Consider the following 19,596-nt stretch of genomic DNA (forward strand, 5'->3'; position numbering starts at 1 on the left):
GCACACTGCATTTATGAAACATATTTACAGAGAAATCCCGCGCGTTCCTAAACGTACAAGTATTAAAACAGAACAATCTATTTATAAAATAAAGGTAAACCCGGTTCCTTCAATGCAACGATATGCGATTAATTTCACACGGCAACCTGTTTCAGTACCTGAGCAAATGTTGTCCAGTATATCCCAGTCCCATTTCTGATGATAGATTTTGCATTTGTTCCTTCCCCATTGAAGTATAACCTACAAACAAAATATCTATAATTTGTTCTGTCTTTCTTGAGTTACTTGGTATACTTGATATGCTAAGCGGTCACCCGTCCAGTGGTTTCTCCAGCATCAGAGTGAGGCGGTTGCTTGGCCCTCGGTCATGCTCTCTGCCTTAATATTCCACAAGGTTGAGTGGCCCTCATTTACCTAATGGATCAGGCGCACAAAACCTTAGACGAGTTTCTCGCTCTGTGATTCACAAGCAAACTTTATGTGATGCTTCGATCAGAATTAACCCAAATACTGACAAGTAAACACTTAAAAATTATTTGCTGAACGTTTAGTAGTCAGAAGAGAATGCTGCATGTTAGAGTTTGTTTTGCCTGTAAGTTTACAAATATGGTGTAAATGTGCTATGTTACTAAAACCGAAAGTAGCCTACTTAACGAAATGGCTCCTTACTTGTACATTATATATATCCAAATGTGTGAGGTCAGCATCCACCACGTGGTCGTATTAGACAGAGGTGTTTTCAATATGATTGATGGATACAGGCATGGAAATATTTATTGTTCCTTGTAACTTAAAAACATCATAAGCGTATGTGCTTGGGTTATCGCACTTTAAACTTTTACATTTGTAGCCAAGACAAGCCTACTAATTTACATGAATATAGGTGCCAAAATTAGGCCAGGCATAACATGTGAACTTTAATTGCAATATTATAGACCTGCTCACATTCGGGAGGTTATTGACCCAGAAGGAGTAATATCGATTTGAAACAGGTCGGGTGAATTAAGCAGGTAAAATAAACCTATTATCATATTTACACTGTGATTATAACGGCTTAGTGCAGAACAAAAATACCGGGCAAAATTTTCGTTTTGTAGATTGAACTTTTTTTCTTTTCTTTTTTTCTTTTTTTTTTTACAATTTGATATCTATCATAAGCTTATATAGGCTATTTATGATTAAGACACGTTTCCCTTAATGTAAAGTCATAGTTGTATATAGGTAATAAAAAATGCGTTTGTTTAAAATCGATGTTCTTATGTGTATTTCTATTTTCCAATGTGTATTTTTTACTATGATCTAATCTGGGAGAGACCCTCACCGCTGGCACAAAATGATGCTTAAGACGCATAAATTAGGTCATAGACTGGAGGGGGTCTTCATTGTGCCACTCTGACAGTGCGCACTGGCGCTCATGACTCTCGGAGTGCTCTCAAAGTTGGAAAAAGTATGGAATTCCCTATTGACGCAGATTAGCAGTGCCTTAAAAAAAGAAGAAAAAGGAGAAAAAGTAGACTTCGGGCAAAAAGAGGCTCAATTCAATATGAATACGCTTTTTAGGGATGATGTTAGACTCGTGTATTGTCCGACAGAAAATTGAGAAATATGACCATTTAAAATGTTCAGTCGGCATGATGATAAATGTAATGTGAAACTAACAAAAAAATGTCTCAATTATCTTGCTGAGATGTCAATGACTATTGTTTGCTGGTCTAGGGAGTCGCTCCGCCCCTCATGTTTGTCGTAAATCTGGCGCCTGGCTACAATAAACCTGAGATAAGAGTGGCCAGGGCTCGCCTCCTTCTCCAAGGCGATCAATCGGATCTCAGGCATACTACAAGCACTCTCTTACGTCGACGTCCACGAGAACAGAGCTGATACAACAACACGGCTGAGCTCCAGCACCAAAAACTGCTTTCTGCTTTCTGAACCATGTCGCTGAGCCCAAAGCACACGACACCTTTTTCAGTGACAGATATTTTGAGCCCAATTGAGGAGACTTACAAGAAGTTTAGTGGCATGGAGAGCACTGGAAACCTCACATCTCCATTGGGAGCGTACCGGCAACCTCAGGTGTCCCAGACTGGCATGCAGCAACACTCTATGGGCCACAACGCCACTGTGGCGACCACCTACCACATGCCACACTCCGTTTCCCAGTTCTCGCACAGTGCAATGGGGGGCTATTGCAATGGCAGCATTGCCAACATGGGGGATCTACCCTCTTACCAAGAAACTATGAGAAACAGCGCAGCAGCAACAGGGTGGTACGGCGCCAATCCTGACCCTAGATACTCAACAAGTAAGTTCGATGCATTATTTTGACGTGTTGTTTGTTCTTTTTGTGTAGCCTACTTGTTAACTGAGTTTTCGGCGAGTTTGCCTTATCAGTAAAATAGCCTATTATAGCTATTGTCGCCTCTATAGTTACTGCTGATTTGTAAATTCCTGCTTATGTAAATGATCATTTATAGCTTAAATGCTGCATTTTCAAGACAAACATTATTCAAAACTTAGCCTAACACTGCTACTAATTGAATGGACGTACATCTGTATGCATATTTTGAAGTTTCTAGATTCATGGGACCTTCCACAGGTATGAACATGACAGGAATGGGCACGCTGACAGGCATGGCCGACACCACCAAATCCATCCCACCTCTGCACGCAGCGCCAAGGAGAAAACGACGGGTGCTCTTCTCTCAAGCACAAGTCTACGAGCTGGAAAGGAGATTTAAGCAACAGAAATACCTTTCAGCGCCCGAGAGGGAACACCTGGCTAGCATGATACATCTAACCCCGACGCAGGTCAAGATCTGGTTTCAGAATCACCGCTACAAGATGAAACGACAGGCCAAGGACAAAGCAGCGCAGCAGCTTCAACAGGAGGGCAACCTGTGTCAACAGCAGCAGTCGCCGAGGAGAGTGGCTGTCCCTGTCTTAGTGAAGGATGGCAAGCCTTGTCAAAACGGCTCCAACACACCGACGCCAAACCAACAGCAAATGCAGCAGCAGCAGCAAAACGGTTCCGGTGTCGTGCTTCCTACCTCGAGTAACTCTATGAACCAACACCAAACCCAGCAGGTCAACGCACTGGTTCAGGCCCAAGACCTGGAGGAAATGTCTCCCAGTCCCCCTTCACTTCACTCGCAGATGAACAGCATGGGACAGATGGACACTTCTGTAGATTACACGAATAACATGGTCACGTCGAATCTGCTTTATGGCAGAACGTGGTAAGACCGACCACCTTTTCTTCGTTTTGCCACAAACTTTAGCGTCCTCTGAATTAAGATCTGCGCGTGAGGCCAAAAGCAGACCGTGCACCCGTGTGAAGATTGGCGTCGGATCGATCTCAAAGGAGCACGTTTTTTGGGGAAATTTACCACATTTTTTTTTCTTCTTCTTCTTCTTCTTCTTCAAAAAAAAAAAACAATTTTCGTGGTCACAATTTTTTTTACAATGACCCTTCTACTTACTATGGACGAAATAACAATTTCTAGCCTCACGCTGTATGTTTTGGACTTCCTTTTGTTGTTCTAGTAGAAGGTTGTCTGTTGTTAAACAAAATTGCTGCTCCACATATATGGCAATGCCAGGACACGGGAAGCAATGTTTCATATTTCAGGTATGAACTTCTTGCAAGAACTGGAAAAAAGTTCCCAGATCTTAATAAAATGCCTGAACGTGCAACTGAAGCGACTATTGTAAAAACTAATGTATTCGTTTAGAGAAATGAAAAGTAGGGACTGTATATTTGGCTAACACTTAAGTTTCTGTTTACCTGTAATATAAATGTCTTTTCGTTGGTCATTTATTCTATTCATTTTTTTCTTTCTTTTTGTTTCCCTTTTTGGTAAGTTAAAACAAAGACACAAAGACGATGGCTGCTGTACTATATGTTTCAAACCAATTGAACGTTAACAATAAATCAATTAAACTGCACGCCATTGTTGGGGAATTAATGTTTGTAGAGAAATCTTTGTGAAGAGCGTTTTCATTAAATTAGTGTTTGAAAATCATTTTAATTAAAAAAAGTCGATGGTTGGAAACTTTTCACTGATTTTGAGAGGAGGAAACCCAGATACAAACAAATTTAAAGTCTAACCTTTACTACTAAATTTGCATCCATATTATTTGTTTGAATTAATTTGCCAGATAATTAAGTTGATCTGAAACGTACCTGAGACAAAAAGTAATAATAATTAATGAGTGATAATTAATAATAATAATTACAACGAAGGAACACACACAGAATACCCTGTGCCACCCACTTTTAAATTCTATCATTTTAGATTACGCAGAAGAGAGAACGATATTTTTGGTCATCATTTGGATCATTTTATTTAATGTGTATGAAATTTGAGTGTCTTGTCTGCATCTCATGTATATGTTCTATTTAAATCACGAAAATAAAACTGCATATACACGTGTAGAATTCTATATTATCCATGTTGTTGTATACTATTTCAATGTACTTATTAATGGAAGGGCAAAGTTTAGTTTTGCAATAAAAAGTTTAGTTTAATATTTTAATAAGCTCAAACATTTCTTATTCCTCTAATTTCTTTCCTATTTCCGATTTCCATTTTTAAACATTCAATACCGCGGATTTCAATCATAGTGTAAATTGACAGTAAACGTTAATGTAAGTTATAGCCTGAATTTGTTTAACGTGATTTACAATTATGTATTCATACAAAAAAATATATTTTGCGCTGTAAGCGAGGAACGCATGTTACATAGCCTATATTTAAGCATAAATAGTAAAAGCAAAATGCGAGTTTAATACTGACTCACATGCAGTAATTAATTCCTGCAATACATGAAATGATCCAATAAGTCTCAGAAACATCGGATAATGATTAAGGCACATCATATAAAATAACAAATAAAAGAAGAATAAATGAAAATAAATGAAAGTGCTACGCGTGTTGCAAAGTTATGTAAAGTGGTTCAATGACAAGAACGGAAGTTCGAAACGAAATTGTCTTTTACTATTTTGAACATAATTTATTTTATGGAGTTAGTTCGTAAAAATCCAAAGGAAGACAAAGCAATGCCAGAGGAAATTATATACTATTGTATATATATATTATATACTCAAATTATACAGACTGAATGAAATGTGAACGATGCCATGTTCAAATGGATATCTGCTGTTGGTGCAAGAGGGAACTGACAACTTTTTTTAACAGTTAAGACAAAGTTATTGCAATCTCCACCAAACCAACTTCACTGCCTGTTTTTCACAAGTACATAAACACCTTCCACGTGGATCTGGTCATGAATGGGGGTAAAATAAAGATATTTGGTCAAAATATTTGGTGGGTATTATAAAATGGCTATGACATTGGCCTAAGTGTTTCAAAACATGATTTGATTATGACACTCCTTTACTTGGCATTTGGAAATTGAATGCATCGGCAAATTGCATCCAAATAATATGATGTTAGCGGCAGAGGAAGGATTTAAATGATAGCCTCATCTCTGCCAGTGTCTAATGCTGAGAAGAGAGTTGTCTTCAAGCTCTCTATGCTGTAGCATTCACTATAACATCACACAGAGCATTTTGTTTCGATATTTTGACCAATAGGCTATAAAACTGAATTTCGTGTACACTTTAGAAGGTTTCAACAAATAATTAATTAAAGTTGAAAATATACTTTTCAATATCTATCTAAGAGATTTTAGTATTGCTTGTCTCAATCCTGCCATAGATTTCTTGGAGCTCAATTCTTCCCCACTAATTGCAGGATCTTAACAATTTCTTACCACTGAGTAATTTGAATCCAGCCCGAGGGCCTTGTCTGTATTTTCCCTGGCCATTATTCTACTTAATATGTCAGAACGTCTGATCGCAGAGAAACCTTTTCAAGTTCTATTGATGTGTCTTTCAATTGACCATGGTGACCTAGCAACCTGGACAGCACTAATTGGCATAGGCAGCCTGACGTCAGTATTACAGTTGATGTGGGAACAAATATGTCCTGGAACAGTTTACAAAAGTATATAAACAAATATTTTAGTCCATTCATTTTCAATATAAAGATGCATTGTTTCTCTCTCTCTCTCTCTCTCTCTCTCTCTCTCTCTCTCTCTCTCTCTCTCTCTCTCTCTCTCTCTCTCTCTCTCTCTCTCTCTCTCTCATATATACAGCAAAAAATTAAGAGACCACTTAACATTGATTTATCAATCGATTTGGATAGCACTAATGTATAGTGCTGTCAAATCGATTAATCGCAATTAATCGCATCTAACATAAAAGTTTCTAAATATATAATATATATATGTGTGTATACATGTGTGTATACATACATAGACACACACATACATATATATATATACAGTTATATATATATATATATATATATATATATATATATATATATATATATATATATATATATATATATATATATATATATATATATACAAACCTTTATGTAGATGCGATTAATCACAATTAATTTATGTGCATTTAACATAAATTAATCACGATTAATCGTTTTAACAGCACTAACACACACACACACACACACACACACACACATATATATATATATATATATATATATATATATATATATATATATATATATTAGTGCTGTTAAAACGATTAATTGTGATTAATTTATGTTAGATGCAAGTAAATGCATACTTTGGTCTATATATATATATATATTAATAGACTAAAACATCATTTTTATTTCGCAGTGAAGCACACTGAAATCATATTCATATATTGTATTTGAATCTGCGTGACGCCCTACCCCCAATCTGACACACACACACACACACTTCTGTCTCTGTTGTTTCCAAACAAAAGTAGACACTTGTGTGGTGCTTTGTGAATAGTTTACTTCATTGCATGGAAAAGATAATGGAGTAAACCTCTATGCATACGATATTCTAAGTAAGAATTTTGATTCATATGCCTGTTTGTTGCAGTCGAGGTGTTGAAATGCATTCATTGTACACTTTCCTCTCTAAACCTCACTTCACTATTTCATTGTTAGTAAGAGAGGAGGTAGTTTTCTGCTGTCAACCTGTTATAGTACAGGGTTGTTTAGTCTTGGTAGGGTGAGTTGAGGCATTGTGTTTATAAGAAACCATTAGCTTTGTAGTATCAAAGCAGACTGCGTCCTAGAAAATGCAAACTGTCCTAATCCGAGCCATTTCATACTGGAGGAAAATAGTGGGCAAATAGACATGCTCCAACACAATGAAAAATGTTTCAAGGAGGTCAAGGGACTCTGAAAGCAATTCTCTCTCTAATGGGTTTCCATAAAATTAAACAAATGACAGTGAATTTTGCCATTGTCTTTGAATCGATGTATAGCATTGATATATATGTACATACAGCAAGAAAATTATACCGTTCTCGGTCCTGAAATGTATAAACCCATTGCTTGCAATGAATAACATTCCACCAACATTGTGCAGGCAATTCGCCCCTCTAAATTCTGTTTCATTTCACTACGTGAGAGAGGGGAAGCAAATTAGAAAGAGAGAGAGAAAGAGAAGGAGATAGAAAAGTGAGTGAGGGAGAGAGAAAGTTGTATCCCTTATTATCAAACCATGTCACATTCCCCCCAATGCCTGTCTGTGCAGCTCTGGCCGGTCAGTAATCCCTCTTCCAAGTTCCCTATGCATCGTATTCAGGCTGCTTATAAGTTGTTAAAGAAACTGTTTTCAATCAGCACTAATAACTACTGACCTGGAGTGACACAGAGCCACAATAGCCCACCGAAGCCTGTGCAGTCCAACCAAAGAAGCTGATTAGTACTTCAAGAGGTCTAAAGTAAGAATCAATGGCTGGTCTGTCTCTCGCTGCCATGTCTCAGCACCGCTGTCATTATGGCTGTATGCCATTAGTTATGCCTCATTAATTTCAGCAAACACCACTCCAGAGAAATTTGTTTACCTTTAGACATCTAATATATGTGATATTATAGACCTTATTGGAATTGGATGGTTTCAAGATTTTGGCAGAGGACCCAAACTGGGCAGCAGGACGGTAAAGATTTGACGGGAACATGAAGGTTAAAAGGAAGCAAAACATTCTTTGATGTCTCCTGAATGATTTTCTTTTCTTTCTAATATATTTGTTAGCCCAGCATTAATGCAACTATGGCATTGTAATGTTTTTTCTAATTGAATTATTGGTAACAATTTAGGGTCCAATTCTCACTGTTGACTAGTTGTTTATTACTAGGATATTGGCTGTTTATTAGTGCTTATAAAGCACATATTAATGCCTTATTCTGCATGACCATATTCTACATCCATTAACCCTACCCAATACCTAAACATAACAACTACCTTACTAACTATTAATACGCAGTAATTAGGATTTCATTGAGGCAAAAGTCTTAGCTAATAGTGAGAATTGGACTCTAAAGTGTGACTGAATTATTATTATTATTATGTTTAAGTCAATAGTTTCTGAGCATATCCACACATTTTCCAAACTGTTGGGTTGTGTACTGACCATGCTGTCAAAGTGTGTTTAAATAATGAAAATATTCTTAATAAATTCTTAATGACTCAATGAATGCATTTTTGCTACTGCATGGAAATCCAGTCTGTTCAAGCAGCGCATCGCCCTATATCAGTTTTTAATGTATATGCTAAATAATTAATGAAATGTTTTACCATTAATCCACATCTGATCTTTCTTTAGCTTGAGCTTTGAATGAGACAATTGTGAAAATTTGTATGCCTTGATGAAAATGCTTCAGATGACAATGGGATTCTCAAGAGCCGAGAGTATCTGATTTGTATTCGGCTCCTAAAATTCAAATCAGGGTTGAATGGGCCACATTGTGAAGTGCTGAAGTATTCTAGGTCCCTGCAAGACTCTTACAATGCTACACTTTCTAACTAGCACACAGCTTCTTTCCAATCCACAGTTACCAAGGCGATGGCCAGCTGCAAGACTGGGTCTTGTTTGTTTATAAGGGCAGGGGTGGATGGTGGTTTAAATGCAGGCAGGCAATAGCATGAATTGTTTGCGTGCAACCACTTCAGAAGTGTGAAAGGGAGGATTGGTGTTGCATATGTTTATGTCCTGCTCTATTATGTGTATAACACTGCTGGATGGACGTAACCTGTAACATGTTCATGCTTATCGTATTCGCCTACTGGAGAACATACAACATGCTCTCACTGCCATTCATAACTATTGTACAATTTGGCGAGTTGATTTTGAATGATCTCATTGGTACGCCCCAGTGTGTTTGGGGGTGGGCCTTCTTGCTTTTTCAAGCAATCAGTGGTTTTTGTACTAATCAAATTTATTTGAATGCATAAGAAATCGCCACCTTCTAAAATGTTTGTGTTTTGAAATCCGGTTGCTACAAATACTATAAAAATCCAACATCCATGACAATACATGACAGTTTTTATTATTTGTTTTATTATTATACAACAATCCATCCATCAATCCATCCATCCATCCATCCTTCAATCTATCCATCCATCTATCATTCCATCCATCCATCAATTCATCCCTCAATTCATCCTTCATCCATCAATTAATTCATCCAACCATCCATCCATCCATCCATCCTTCAATTCATCCATCCATCTATCATTCCATCCATCCATCAATTCATCCCTCAATTCATCCTTCATCTATCCTTTCATCCATCAATCCATCCATCCAATTATCTAATTATCCATCCATTCATCCATCCATCCATCCATCCACCCATCCATCAATTCATCCATCCATCCATCAATTCATCCATCCATCCATCCGCCCATCCGTCCGTCCATCCATTCATCCATTCATCCATCAATTAATCCATCAATTCATCCATCAATTCATCCATCAATTCATCCATCATCTATCCTTCCATACATCTATCAATTCATCCATCATCTATCCTTCCTTCCATCCATCCATCCCTCAATTCATCCTTCATCTATCCTTTTATCCATCATCCATCCATCCATCCAATTATCCATCAATTCATCCTTTCACCCATCCATCCATCCATCAATTCATCCATCCACCCATCCATCCATCCTTCCATCTATCCATCAATCAATTCATCCATCCATCCATCCATGAATTCATCCATCCTTCAATCCATTCATACATCAATTAATCCATACTTTCATCCACCCATCCATCCATCAATTCATCAATTCATCCATCAATTCATCCATCCATCCATCCATCAATTCATCCCTCAATTAATCCATCCTTCCATCCTTCCATCCATCCATTCATCCATCAATTAATCCATCCTTCCATCCATCCATCCATCCATCCATTAATTCATCCATCCATCCATCCATCCATCCATCAATTCATCCCTCAATTCATCCATCAATTAATCCATCCTTCCATCCATCCATCCATCAATTCATTCATCCATCCATCCATCCATCCAATTATCCATCAATTCATCCTTTCACCCATCCATCCATCCATCAATTCATCCATCCACCCATCCATCCATCCTTCCATCTATCCATCAATCAATTCATCCATCCATCCATCCATCCATGAATTCATCCATCCTTCAATCCATTCATACATCAATTAATCCATACTTTCATCCACCCATCCATCCATCAATTCATCAATTCATCCATCAATTCATCCATCCATCCATCAATTCATCCCTCAATTAATCCATCCTTCCATCCTTCCATCCATCCATTCATCCATCAATTAATCCATCCTTCCATCCATCCATCCATCCATCCATCCATCCATCCATCCATCCATCCATTAATTCATCCATCCATCCATCCATCAATTCATCCCTCAATTCATCCATCAATTAATCCATCCTTCCATCCATCCATCCATCAATTCATTCATCCATCCATCCATCCATCCATCTATCCTTTCATCCATTCATCAATTCATCCATTAATTAATCCATCCTTCCTTCCATCCATCCATCCATCCATCCATCCATCCATCCATCCATCAATTCATCCCTCAATTCATCCATCCATCCATCAATTATCCTTCAATTAATCCATCCTTCCATCAATCCATCAATTCATTCATACATCCATCCAGCTTGTTTTGGTGGGCAAACATGTAAACTCCACACATAAAGGCCTCCTTGGCCTCCCTCAAGACTCAAATCTGGACCGTCTTGCCTTGAGGCACTAATATAATTTTTTTAGAAATACGTAGTAATTGCAGTTTATAAGACAATGACATCACATTTTTTATTATGAACATGTTTTGATGATATGTTTGAGGATAAATTCAAACACAGCTGGTGTAAACATGGTATTCCTCAAAAAGCTGAAAAAAACCCAGTTTGAATTATTTTGAATTGTTAAAATTATATTTTGTTGTCAAGTGAGAAGTAAAGCATAAAATATGAAATTATATTGCAGAAAAGACTTTCACGCTTGTGCATCAAGGTCTAAGCGTTTCATAAAAATATAAAATTTTAAATTTTATGACATGGCAAGGTTACTTCAAATGGAAGAACCTAATTTCACAATCATACACAAAGAGCAGCTTGTCACTGAGGTAATACCCTTAACCCCCTAATGTCTGAAATAATAGAGAAAAATCTAAAGTTTATATATAATTATATATGTAAAGTTTGCATTTGAGGGTTTTTTTTAAATCAAAGAAGGCATGTAGATAGATTGTGATTATAGATTGTGTGCAATACACTGTAAAAAATGAATCGGGTCTTGTAATCTTCACTAAATAAATTGTGTATATTTTCTTAATAAAATTGTGGTTCAGTGTTGTATAGAAAATATTGAGAGCATTTCACTAATAAAAACAAGAGATACATTTTCTTAATTTTTTAAAGGAAATTTAAACAATTTTGAGGCTTGAATTGAGAAACCGATTAAGCTGATAAAATTAAGGCGGAAAAAGGCTACCTATTTATTTGAAGAGAATTAGCTCAATTGTGCATATATTGTTTTATTTAGATTCACCATTGTTTGTTCCCAGCATGCTTAGCATATGCCTGGAAATGGAGAGTTAATACTGAAGTATTATTTTATGCATTTTTGAGTGAAGGGGAAACATCTGTTAATGTTTAATGTTCAGTTATGTTTGACATTTGAAAGAGTTTCTTTATGTTGAAGTTTTGATTACCGTTACCATTGTGCAGAAGAGTAGCTCTTATGGTTAGGTTGTGGATAACTGTATGTATACTAATATTATAAAGCATGTTACTGTGTTCAATGAGCAATGACTTTGCTAATGCCAGTGCAGTAACACGTTTCTTTCTACTTATAAGCACATGTCTCTAAAAATATTAAATGACTTGTTTCATAGACTAAATAATTAACGAGATTTTACATGATTAATTCAGGCAGATTCCATTAAAAACTACTCAAAAATATTATGTGTAATATTGTTACCATCATTTTTTAAGTAAATAGCACATAAAAATGTTTTACAGTGTAGGTTTTCACCTGGTGCACATTAGTACCTCAGAGTAGTAATATATACCCTTAAGGTACTACTCTGAACCCTTCAGGGGTAAATAAGGAACAAAGATGTCCTTTTGAAGGTAATGCCCTAGTGATAAGCTGTTGTACTCCTAAATGTAAAAGTTTTTGGTAACACTTTAGTTTAGGTATTCTTATAGTGAGTATTCTCACTACAGTATTAACTAGTTGCATATTAGCATGCATATTACTAGGATATTGGACCTTTATTAGTACTTATAAAGCACATATGAAAGCCTTATTCTGCATGATCATATTCTACATCCCTTAATCCGACCCAATACCTAACCTTAACAACTACCTTACTAACTATGAATAAGCAGCAATTAGGGGTTCATTGAGGGAAAAGTCGTAGTTAATAGTTAATAGTGGGAATTGAAGAATTGGAAAATCAAGACTTTTTCCCCCTTGAAATTTTTTTTGTAAAAAATATAATAAAGAACTACAAATATCAGTGTAAATTTACACTTACACAAAACAAGTATCTCCTAACTAACCCATGAGGGTGAGTCCATCACTCTGGGAGCATGGCTAATTCATTTAAAGACACTGTTTATCTGTTTGCACATGGCTTGTGTCCACTAATAAGCCTAATCAAGTTTAATTAAGTCTAACAAATTAAAAGACCACTGCTTGCTTCATTAAGTGGAGATGAACCTAAGAATGTTGGCACATTTGTTATTGTGTGAAATCCCCTCATACAAACAGAGCAAGACAGGCCTAATATGCTGCGTACACAAGGCCAAAGAGCAGCGCAGGACCACCCACTCTCTTTCCAATTATCATCTTGCGACAACCTGTCTACTCTTCACAATTCATCAATAGACGCACCACTCCAAAGAGGGCATTACAATTAGATGCCTGTTGTTCCCCTTAATAAATTTCTAGACTGTTGCTTGGAATCAATAGCTGGCAGTCCATGTGCCCCGGATGACAAACAGGATTACACCCTAAATCCCGCGTTCTGTCTCCTGCTCCTCCTCCTAAGTCACCCAGGACGTCAAATACTGAGAGCTGGCTAATCAGCAGAACACAGGATTGAGCTGCAGACGGAAGGAAATTAAGATTTCTCTCCGAGGCTCATGCAGTGCACTCACAGTGGCACGCTTTCTAACTCTTTCTGTCTATTTGTGGCCAAACTATTCGACAATTGTATTAACAGAAAGTGTCCGTCTGTATCGTATATGCAAATGTATCTGTGCGTCCTGCATCGCTTTTCAGGGCCATCCCCTGCTGCGTTTATCTATAACCTGCATAATAGTATGATGCACACGACACATGTACATTATGCAAAAAAAGCCAATTAGGCCAGGAAGTGCATGAGACAAAGGTGCGCTACAGCTGGCTAGCCTCTTGGCCACAGCAGACGGCGGAGTGTTTGCTTGCCCAGATTTAAGCAGATGGTCACAGAGGTTAGGCTTGGACACATTCACCCTGCTCCACGGGGGGTGCCGGCACACTCAAAGAGAAAGTTAAAGAAGTTTTAGCTCAGCATTCACTTTTGCTAGAGGGGGTCAGTGATGATAGGGAAAACAAAGATGACATGCAACACAGGTTTCCCACAAATCCTCGGTCTAGCCGCACTTAATGGCTAATTAGCCGAGCTTGGGCAGTTCCCTAATCATTACACAGCACATTAAACCTGTCCTAATCAGGCCTAATCCTGAATGTGTGCTCCTGGTCTTTCTCTTCGACTCTCAGCAGAGATGGACGCTCTCTAGTAGTATTGATTAAGCGATAAGTGCCTGCTAAGATGTGTACATCCTAATAATTAGATTCTATGTTGAGAACGGGACGTTTTTTTCCTGATCAATCACTGCTTTGGGCATCATCAGGATTTCGATTTTCTACGGCCGTTTTCATCTAAAGCAATTTGAGATACTATGGACGATCATTTTAGGAGATCATTTAGATGGGTTTGCATTTGCAAATAGACAGTAGGCTAATTCATTTTAACATGTTTAAACTTTTTTTCACCAACCCATTGGAAATACGTGACATTTCTTCAAAACTGGAATGGAGACAATGGAACGATATTTGTTCTTTTTCACTCAAATTATGATTTACGATTCAGATGAACGATTAATACAGACTTTTTCTATGTCATGATATCAAAACACTTTTACCACAGTGCTTGATTTTTAAATGAATGCATATTGATGTTTGTTTCACATAATTCACACCGTATGTCTTTTCTATCATAGTAAAGTTGCACGCTCTTTAGCGCCCGTCACTGGACACAAGAAGTGCAACATAATTTTTTTCCATGACACTGGGCTGTTTAATAAACCCGCATCTGCAATGGAGAAAAAAACATGATACTGCTTTTAGCGCCTTTTGTGGACGTGTCACCTCAAAAGTGCTGTGAATTGTACCCAAAGCAACGTATTTCCAATGAGCTTGGTTCTAACTGATACGCCACAGTTTCTTCCATGGGAAAGGCCGAATTTCATATATCTCCGGCTACTTTAACGGCACTCAATTACTTTGCTCCTCCAAAAAAGGCAAAATGAGCTGGTCAGAATTTTTCCAAGCGACCACATTTTATTCTGAGTGCTGTGCTGCAGAAAACAGATCAGGTAATTACTGTACTTTCCAGGACTATGAGGCCATACATTAAAATCTCCAACAACTTCTCAAGTGACAACTCATCTAATCACAAGGACAATCACAGAGAGGCTGTGCTGTTTACTGATTGCTCTAATCAAAAATAGCTTCTTCAAACACCGCTAATTGGTAAGGTTATTCAGCGAATCACATGGCAGACATGCAGGGGACACGGTCCTGATTTGCCGAACCCAAATATCCCATTTGCATTAAGTGCCACCAGAATGCTCTTGACTCCCACAAGTTATCAGCAAACCAGACAATTATTCATCAGCGGCAAATTGGCACATCAAAGTCAAATCAGAGAATTACGGAGAGGAACACCCAACACCGGGACTGAGAGATGTTAGGTGGCCTTTGATTGACCGCATTGCCCTTCCGGAGTCTTCACCGACATTACAACGCTTAAACCCCTACCGAGGCCCATTTGCCTGCTGGACAAGTGTTATATTCAGATAATGGCCATTTAGACGCCAAATGAAACCTGGCCCCGTTTTCCCTCATAAAATTAGGATATACCGCTCAGGGTTTGGACATTTCACGAAATTGATAACTCTAGCTGACTGAGAAAAAACATTCTGCACCATGACTAATATTAGTCTTCAAATCTCAGTTTTAAGTTACAAGAAGTTTTTAAAAGACCATGCGACAAGAGCAGTCCTGAAAAAAGGTGGTGTAATGCAACAGCATAAATCGAATTACTGACTGGAAGCTAAATACTGAATGTTACTTAGTTACAGTTCTTTAACACCATGAACAAAATGTTATTTTCCAACAGTGATGCTTAGAAAAGCATTCCAACTGAGAAAAACAAAAACAAAACAAGATACTAGAACTGAGATGTTTGCTCTCTACTTCAGTTCCACGACTGGCCTTCCCTTTCAGAGTCAAGCTCAAGAAGATATGTGGATGAAGAACAGTTTGGCAAACTGGAAACAAATGAACTTTAAAGATTAGGAGTCACATTAAATTCTGTTTAATGGAAATGAAATGAGTTTATAGAGAATGGTTGCAGTTGAAAGGTAGGTTCCCGAACAGTAGATAGTCAGCGCTTCAACTACATGAATGCGACTTGGTCTTCTTTTTGCTTCGGCATCAATTGGCGGTCTTTTATCATCAGCTGAATAGCATGTTTTCACTGGTCTTGTACGAGTCCGTCATTAATAAAAGACAGGGATGTGTGTATATGAACAGAACAGACAAGTGAAGCAAACCATACAAGCAGCTATCCAGTGGTGGTCGCAAAAGAAATGCTTCAAAACGCTGCACTTTAGGCCAGCCCACCTATTTCAATCATACGCTGTGAATCGAAAATGTGTGGCCTTGTTTCTGCTCGATGTTAAGTTGAATGCAAGGTGGAATATATTTTTGACGAATTGGAGCATCTTTTGCTGGTTCCTCTTATTTCAATAAAAATTGAACCTGCCGTATTCAATGGATAATGTGATAAGTTATATAAGTATTAATATTCAGACTGATCTCATGAAATGGCGTATGTATGACACGTCAATTCGCTATGCCATTTTGGCGTGCTATCAAGAAACCTACCCATCACTAAACCTACCCATCACTCACACACACACACACACACACACACACACACACACACACACACACACACACACACACACACACACACACACACACACACACACACACACACACACACACTGCCCCTGCCCCTAAACCTATCACAAGAAACATTCTGCATTTTTACATTTTCAAAAAAACATAATTTAGTATGTTTATAAATCCATTTACATTCACACGGAATTCTCACGGCGTAGACATACACGCGGAATCACGCGGCGTAAACATACACGCGACATACACGGCGTAGACATGCACGGCGTAGGATAGCTCAAAATGCATACAGATAACACGCCATTTGGCTTTAGAAAGTGCCATGTATGTTTACGCAAAGTCATGATGTCATGTTGCTCCTCCAAATCTTAAACACATTGCATCAGTCAAGTGTTAAGATTTCTTTGACTTGAGTAGGATGTGGATCCTTCGTAAGGAAATTGATAGTGCTCACATCTTATTCAAAGTATGTGATATTCACATAAACACAAATTCAACATTGGTGGCCTCTTAGTACATGGAAAGCAATGAAACTTGAGAGCACTTGTTCCCCTTTTCAAGTACAGTGCAGAACAGTTTGCTTCTGCAATGCTTCCCTTCTCTTCACACATGTACCTTAAGTCCGTTTATTCTGCTTTGAAAGGAGAACATGTTTTGAAGTCATATGGGTGATGTTTCAAAGTTTGGGGAACAACAGTATCCCAGGTGGATTTCCAAGAGAATGCAACCCCACTTGCATTTGCTTAAGCTTTTATGGGTACATTTCCTTCTCTTTGGGGGAATTCTGACCATCACTTAAAGGAACACACCGACTTTTGGGAATTTAGCTTATTCACCGTTTCCCCAGAGTTAGATAAATCCATATATACCATTCTCATCTGCATGCGTGCATTAACTCTGTGTGACGCACTCACTGCTAGCTTAGCACAAAGACTGGAGGTAAATGGCTCCAGCTAGCCTACTGCTCAGTAAGTGACAAAATAACACCAACATTTTCCTATTTACTTGTTGTGATGTTCATAGTTACATTGTGTGCTAAGACCGCCTGAAAACAGGCTAACTTCCGTCAACATAACCAACGTGACAACCTGCTTGCACAGAGAGCGTGCTGTGGATTTCCAGGCGCTGCGCAATATCATTGCGCCACTGCACCCATAGCAGAGCAGCAAAGTTCCTTGATTATTATGCAGGAATGAAAATATAGTTCATAGCACTTTTCATTTTCCATCAGGCTTAGTACACGATGTAACTATACACATCACAACATGTAAATAGGAAAATGTTGGCGTTATTTTGTGACTTATTGAGCAGTAGGCTAGCTGGAGCCATTTACCTCCAGTCTTTGTGCTAAGCTAGTCAAGTGGTGGGTGCGTCAGACAGAGTTATGGCACGCACGGAGATGAGAATGGTATGTACGGACTTATCTAACTCTGGGGGATACAGTGGATAAGCTAAAGTCCCAAAAAGTCGTCTTGTTCCTTTAAATGGCTATTTAATAATCTACCTAATACATGCACTTCCAGCTTCAGTAAGTATAATGAATTACTATATTAATACTATACTGAAAGATATATTTAAGTGTAGGCAAGGTTATCCAAATGTATTGTTTACCATATTGCTGCAGCACGTTCTCACCTCCAACTCGTCACAATGACTCTAACTCAATTTTGAACGCACAGGGTACCCCTTTAGCGTCATTTTTCAATGGGCAGGGTACTCCATTGATTTCAGTTGTTTGCTCAATGCGTCAGATCAAGACACATTTAATTCTTTGCCTTTGTAAAAGTTGACATGATTTTATAAATATGTATAGGCTACTTTTATATTTTAGAGCATAACGTTAACAGGCAAATAAAAGTACAGTCACAGGTATTTATTGCAACAACAAACAAAAAAAGTGTAAAAGTATCAACTCATGTTACATTCCAAGTCTTCTGAAGCCATACGATATCTTTATGTAAAGAACAGAGTTGATCTTAATGTTTTAATCGCTGAAATGATGAATCTGCCGCTCCGTGAACGCACGCACGTCATATCTCATTCAAAAGTTACACTGACTCTTAGTCTTTAGCATGACACAGTCAGTCACAAGACACACGACAGCCAACAGGTTTGTTCGACTTCATGCGGCGCCACAAAGATCGGCTGCAGTCTGACAAAAGCAATGCATTCTGGTTCGAAAATTTGTCTAACCAGCCACCTTATGTTCACGTTCCAAAACGAGACCAGCTGCCTAGGTCAGGCCTTGCAGTTGCTCAACATCAGCTGCGAAAGCCATAGACATCATAAATACATAGACGCCCCATTGGCTGCTTTAGGACAGGCTGCTTTGTAATATACCTATTGTCTATGGCTTTCGCAGCCGATTTTGAGCAAGGACAAGGACGACGCGTGTTGCATGTTTTTTTCTTAGACAATTTCCTGTATTTAACCAATCTTGATATTGAATATCTGATATTCAAACAAAACATACAATTACAATTATATTTGGAAAAAATCACGAGTTCTGCCAATAGACTATAAAAAAATATATATATGGGCGTAGTGTCCTTGACGTAAACCGGAGGTTTCTGAAGAGCAGTTTTGAAGTGTAAAGTCGGCCGTCGCCATCTTGGTTAACACTGCACATCACTCCCGGATAACTGACAATGGCCAAAGAGGGAGGATGTGGCTGGAGCTGAGGTGCCTGGTTGCTGAAACCATGCTCGCCTATAGCCGACCATAGTGGCTATCCACCTGTCACTCAAATGGCCACACACTTAATTATGCAGAACTTTAAAGGGTTACTTCAGCGATTAGCATTAAGCTTTGTATCAGTAGAAACCCGATAGTATATTCAAATTATCATACTTTCCCCCTTATTTCCCCCTGAGATGAGAGAATTAGGCATTTTATTTCACAAATATCTTCATTTTGTGTCATCAGAGGATTTTTTGGCCA

The 19,596-nt window shown here is 38.1% G+C and overlaps 1 protein-coding gene across 1 annotated transcript; it reads left to right on the top strand.

Moving 5' to 3' along the window:
* Positions 1-1,932: 1,932 nt before the first annotated feature.
* nkx2.4a (NK2 homeobox 4a) lies at positions 1,933-3,240 on the top strand (the record flags this gene model as incomplete). The annotated part of the gene is made up of 2 exons (XM_079832739.1): positions 1,933-2,302; positions 2,597-3,240. The coding sequence occupies 2 exons, from the start codon at positions 1,933-1,935 to the stop codon at positions 3,238-3,240; spliced, it is 1,014 nt and encodes a 337-aa protein (XP_079688865.1).
* Between the last annotated feature and the right edge of the window lie 16,356 nt (positions 3,241-19,596).

The sequence above is a fragment of the Gobio gobio genome (assembly GCF_949357685.1).
Source record: "Gobio gobio genome assembly, chromosome: 13".
Classification (NCBI taxonomy): Eukaryota; Metazoa; Chordata; class Actinopteri; order Cypriniformes; family Gobionidae; genus Gobio; species Gobio gobio.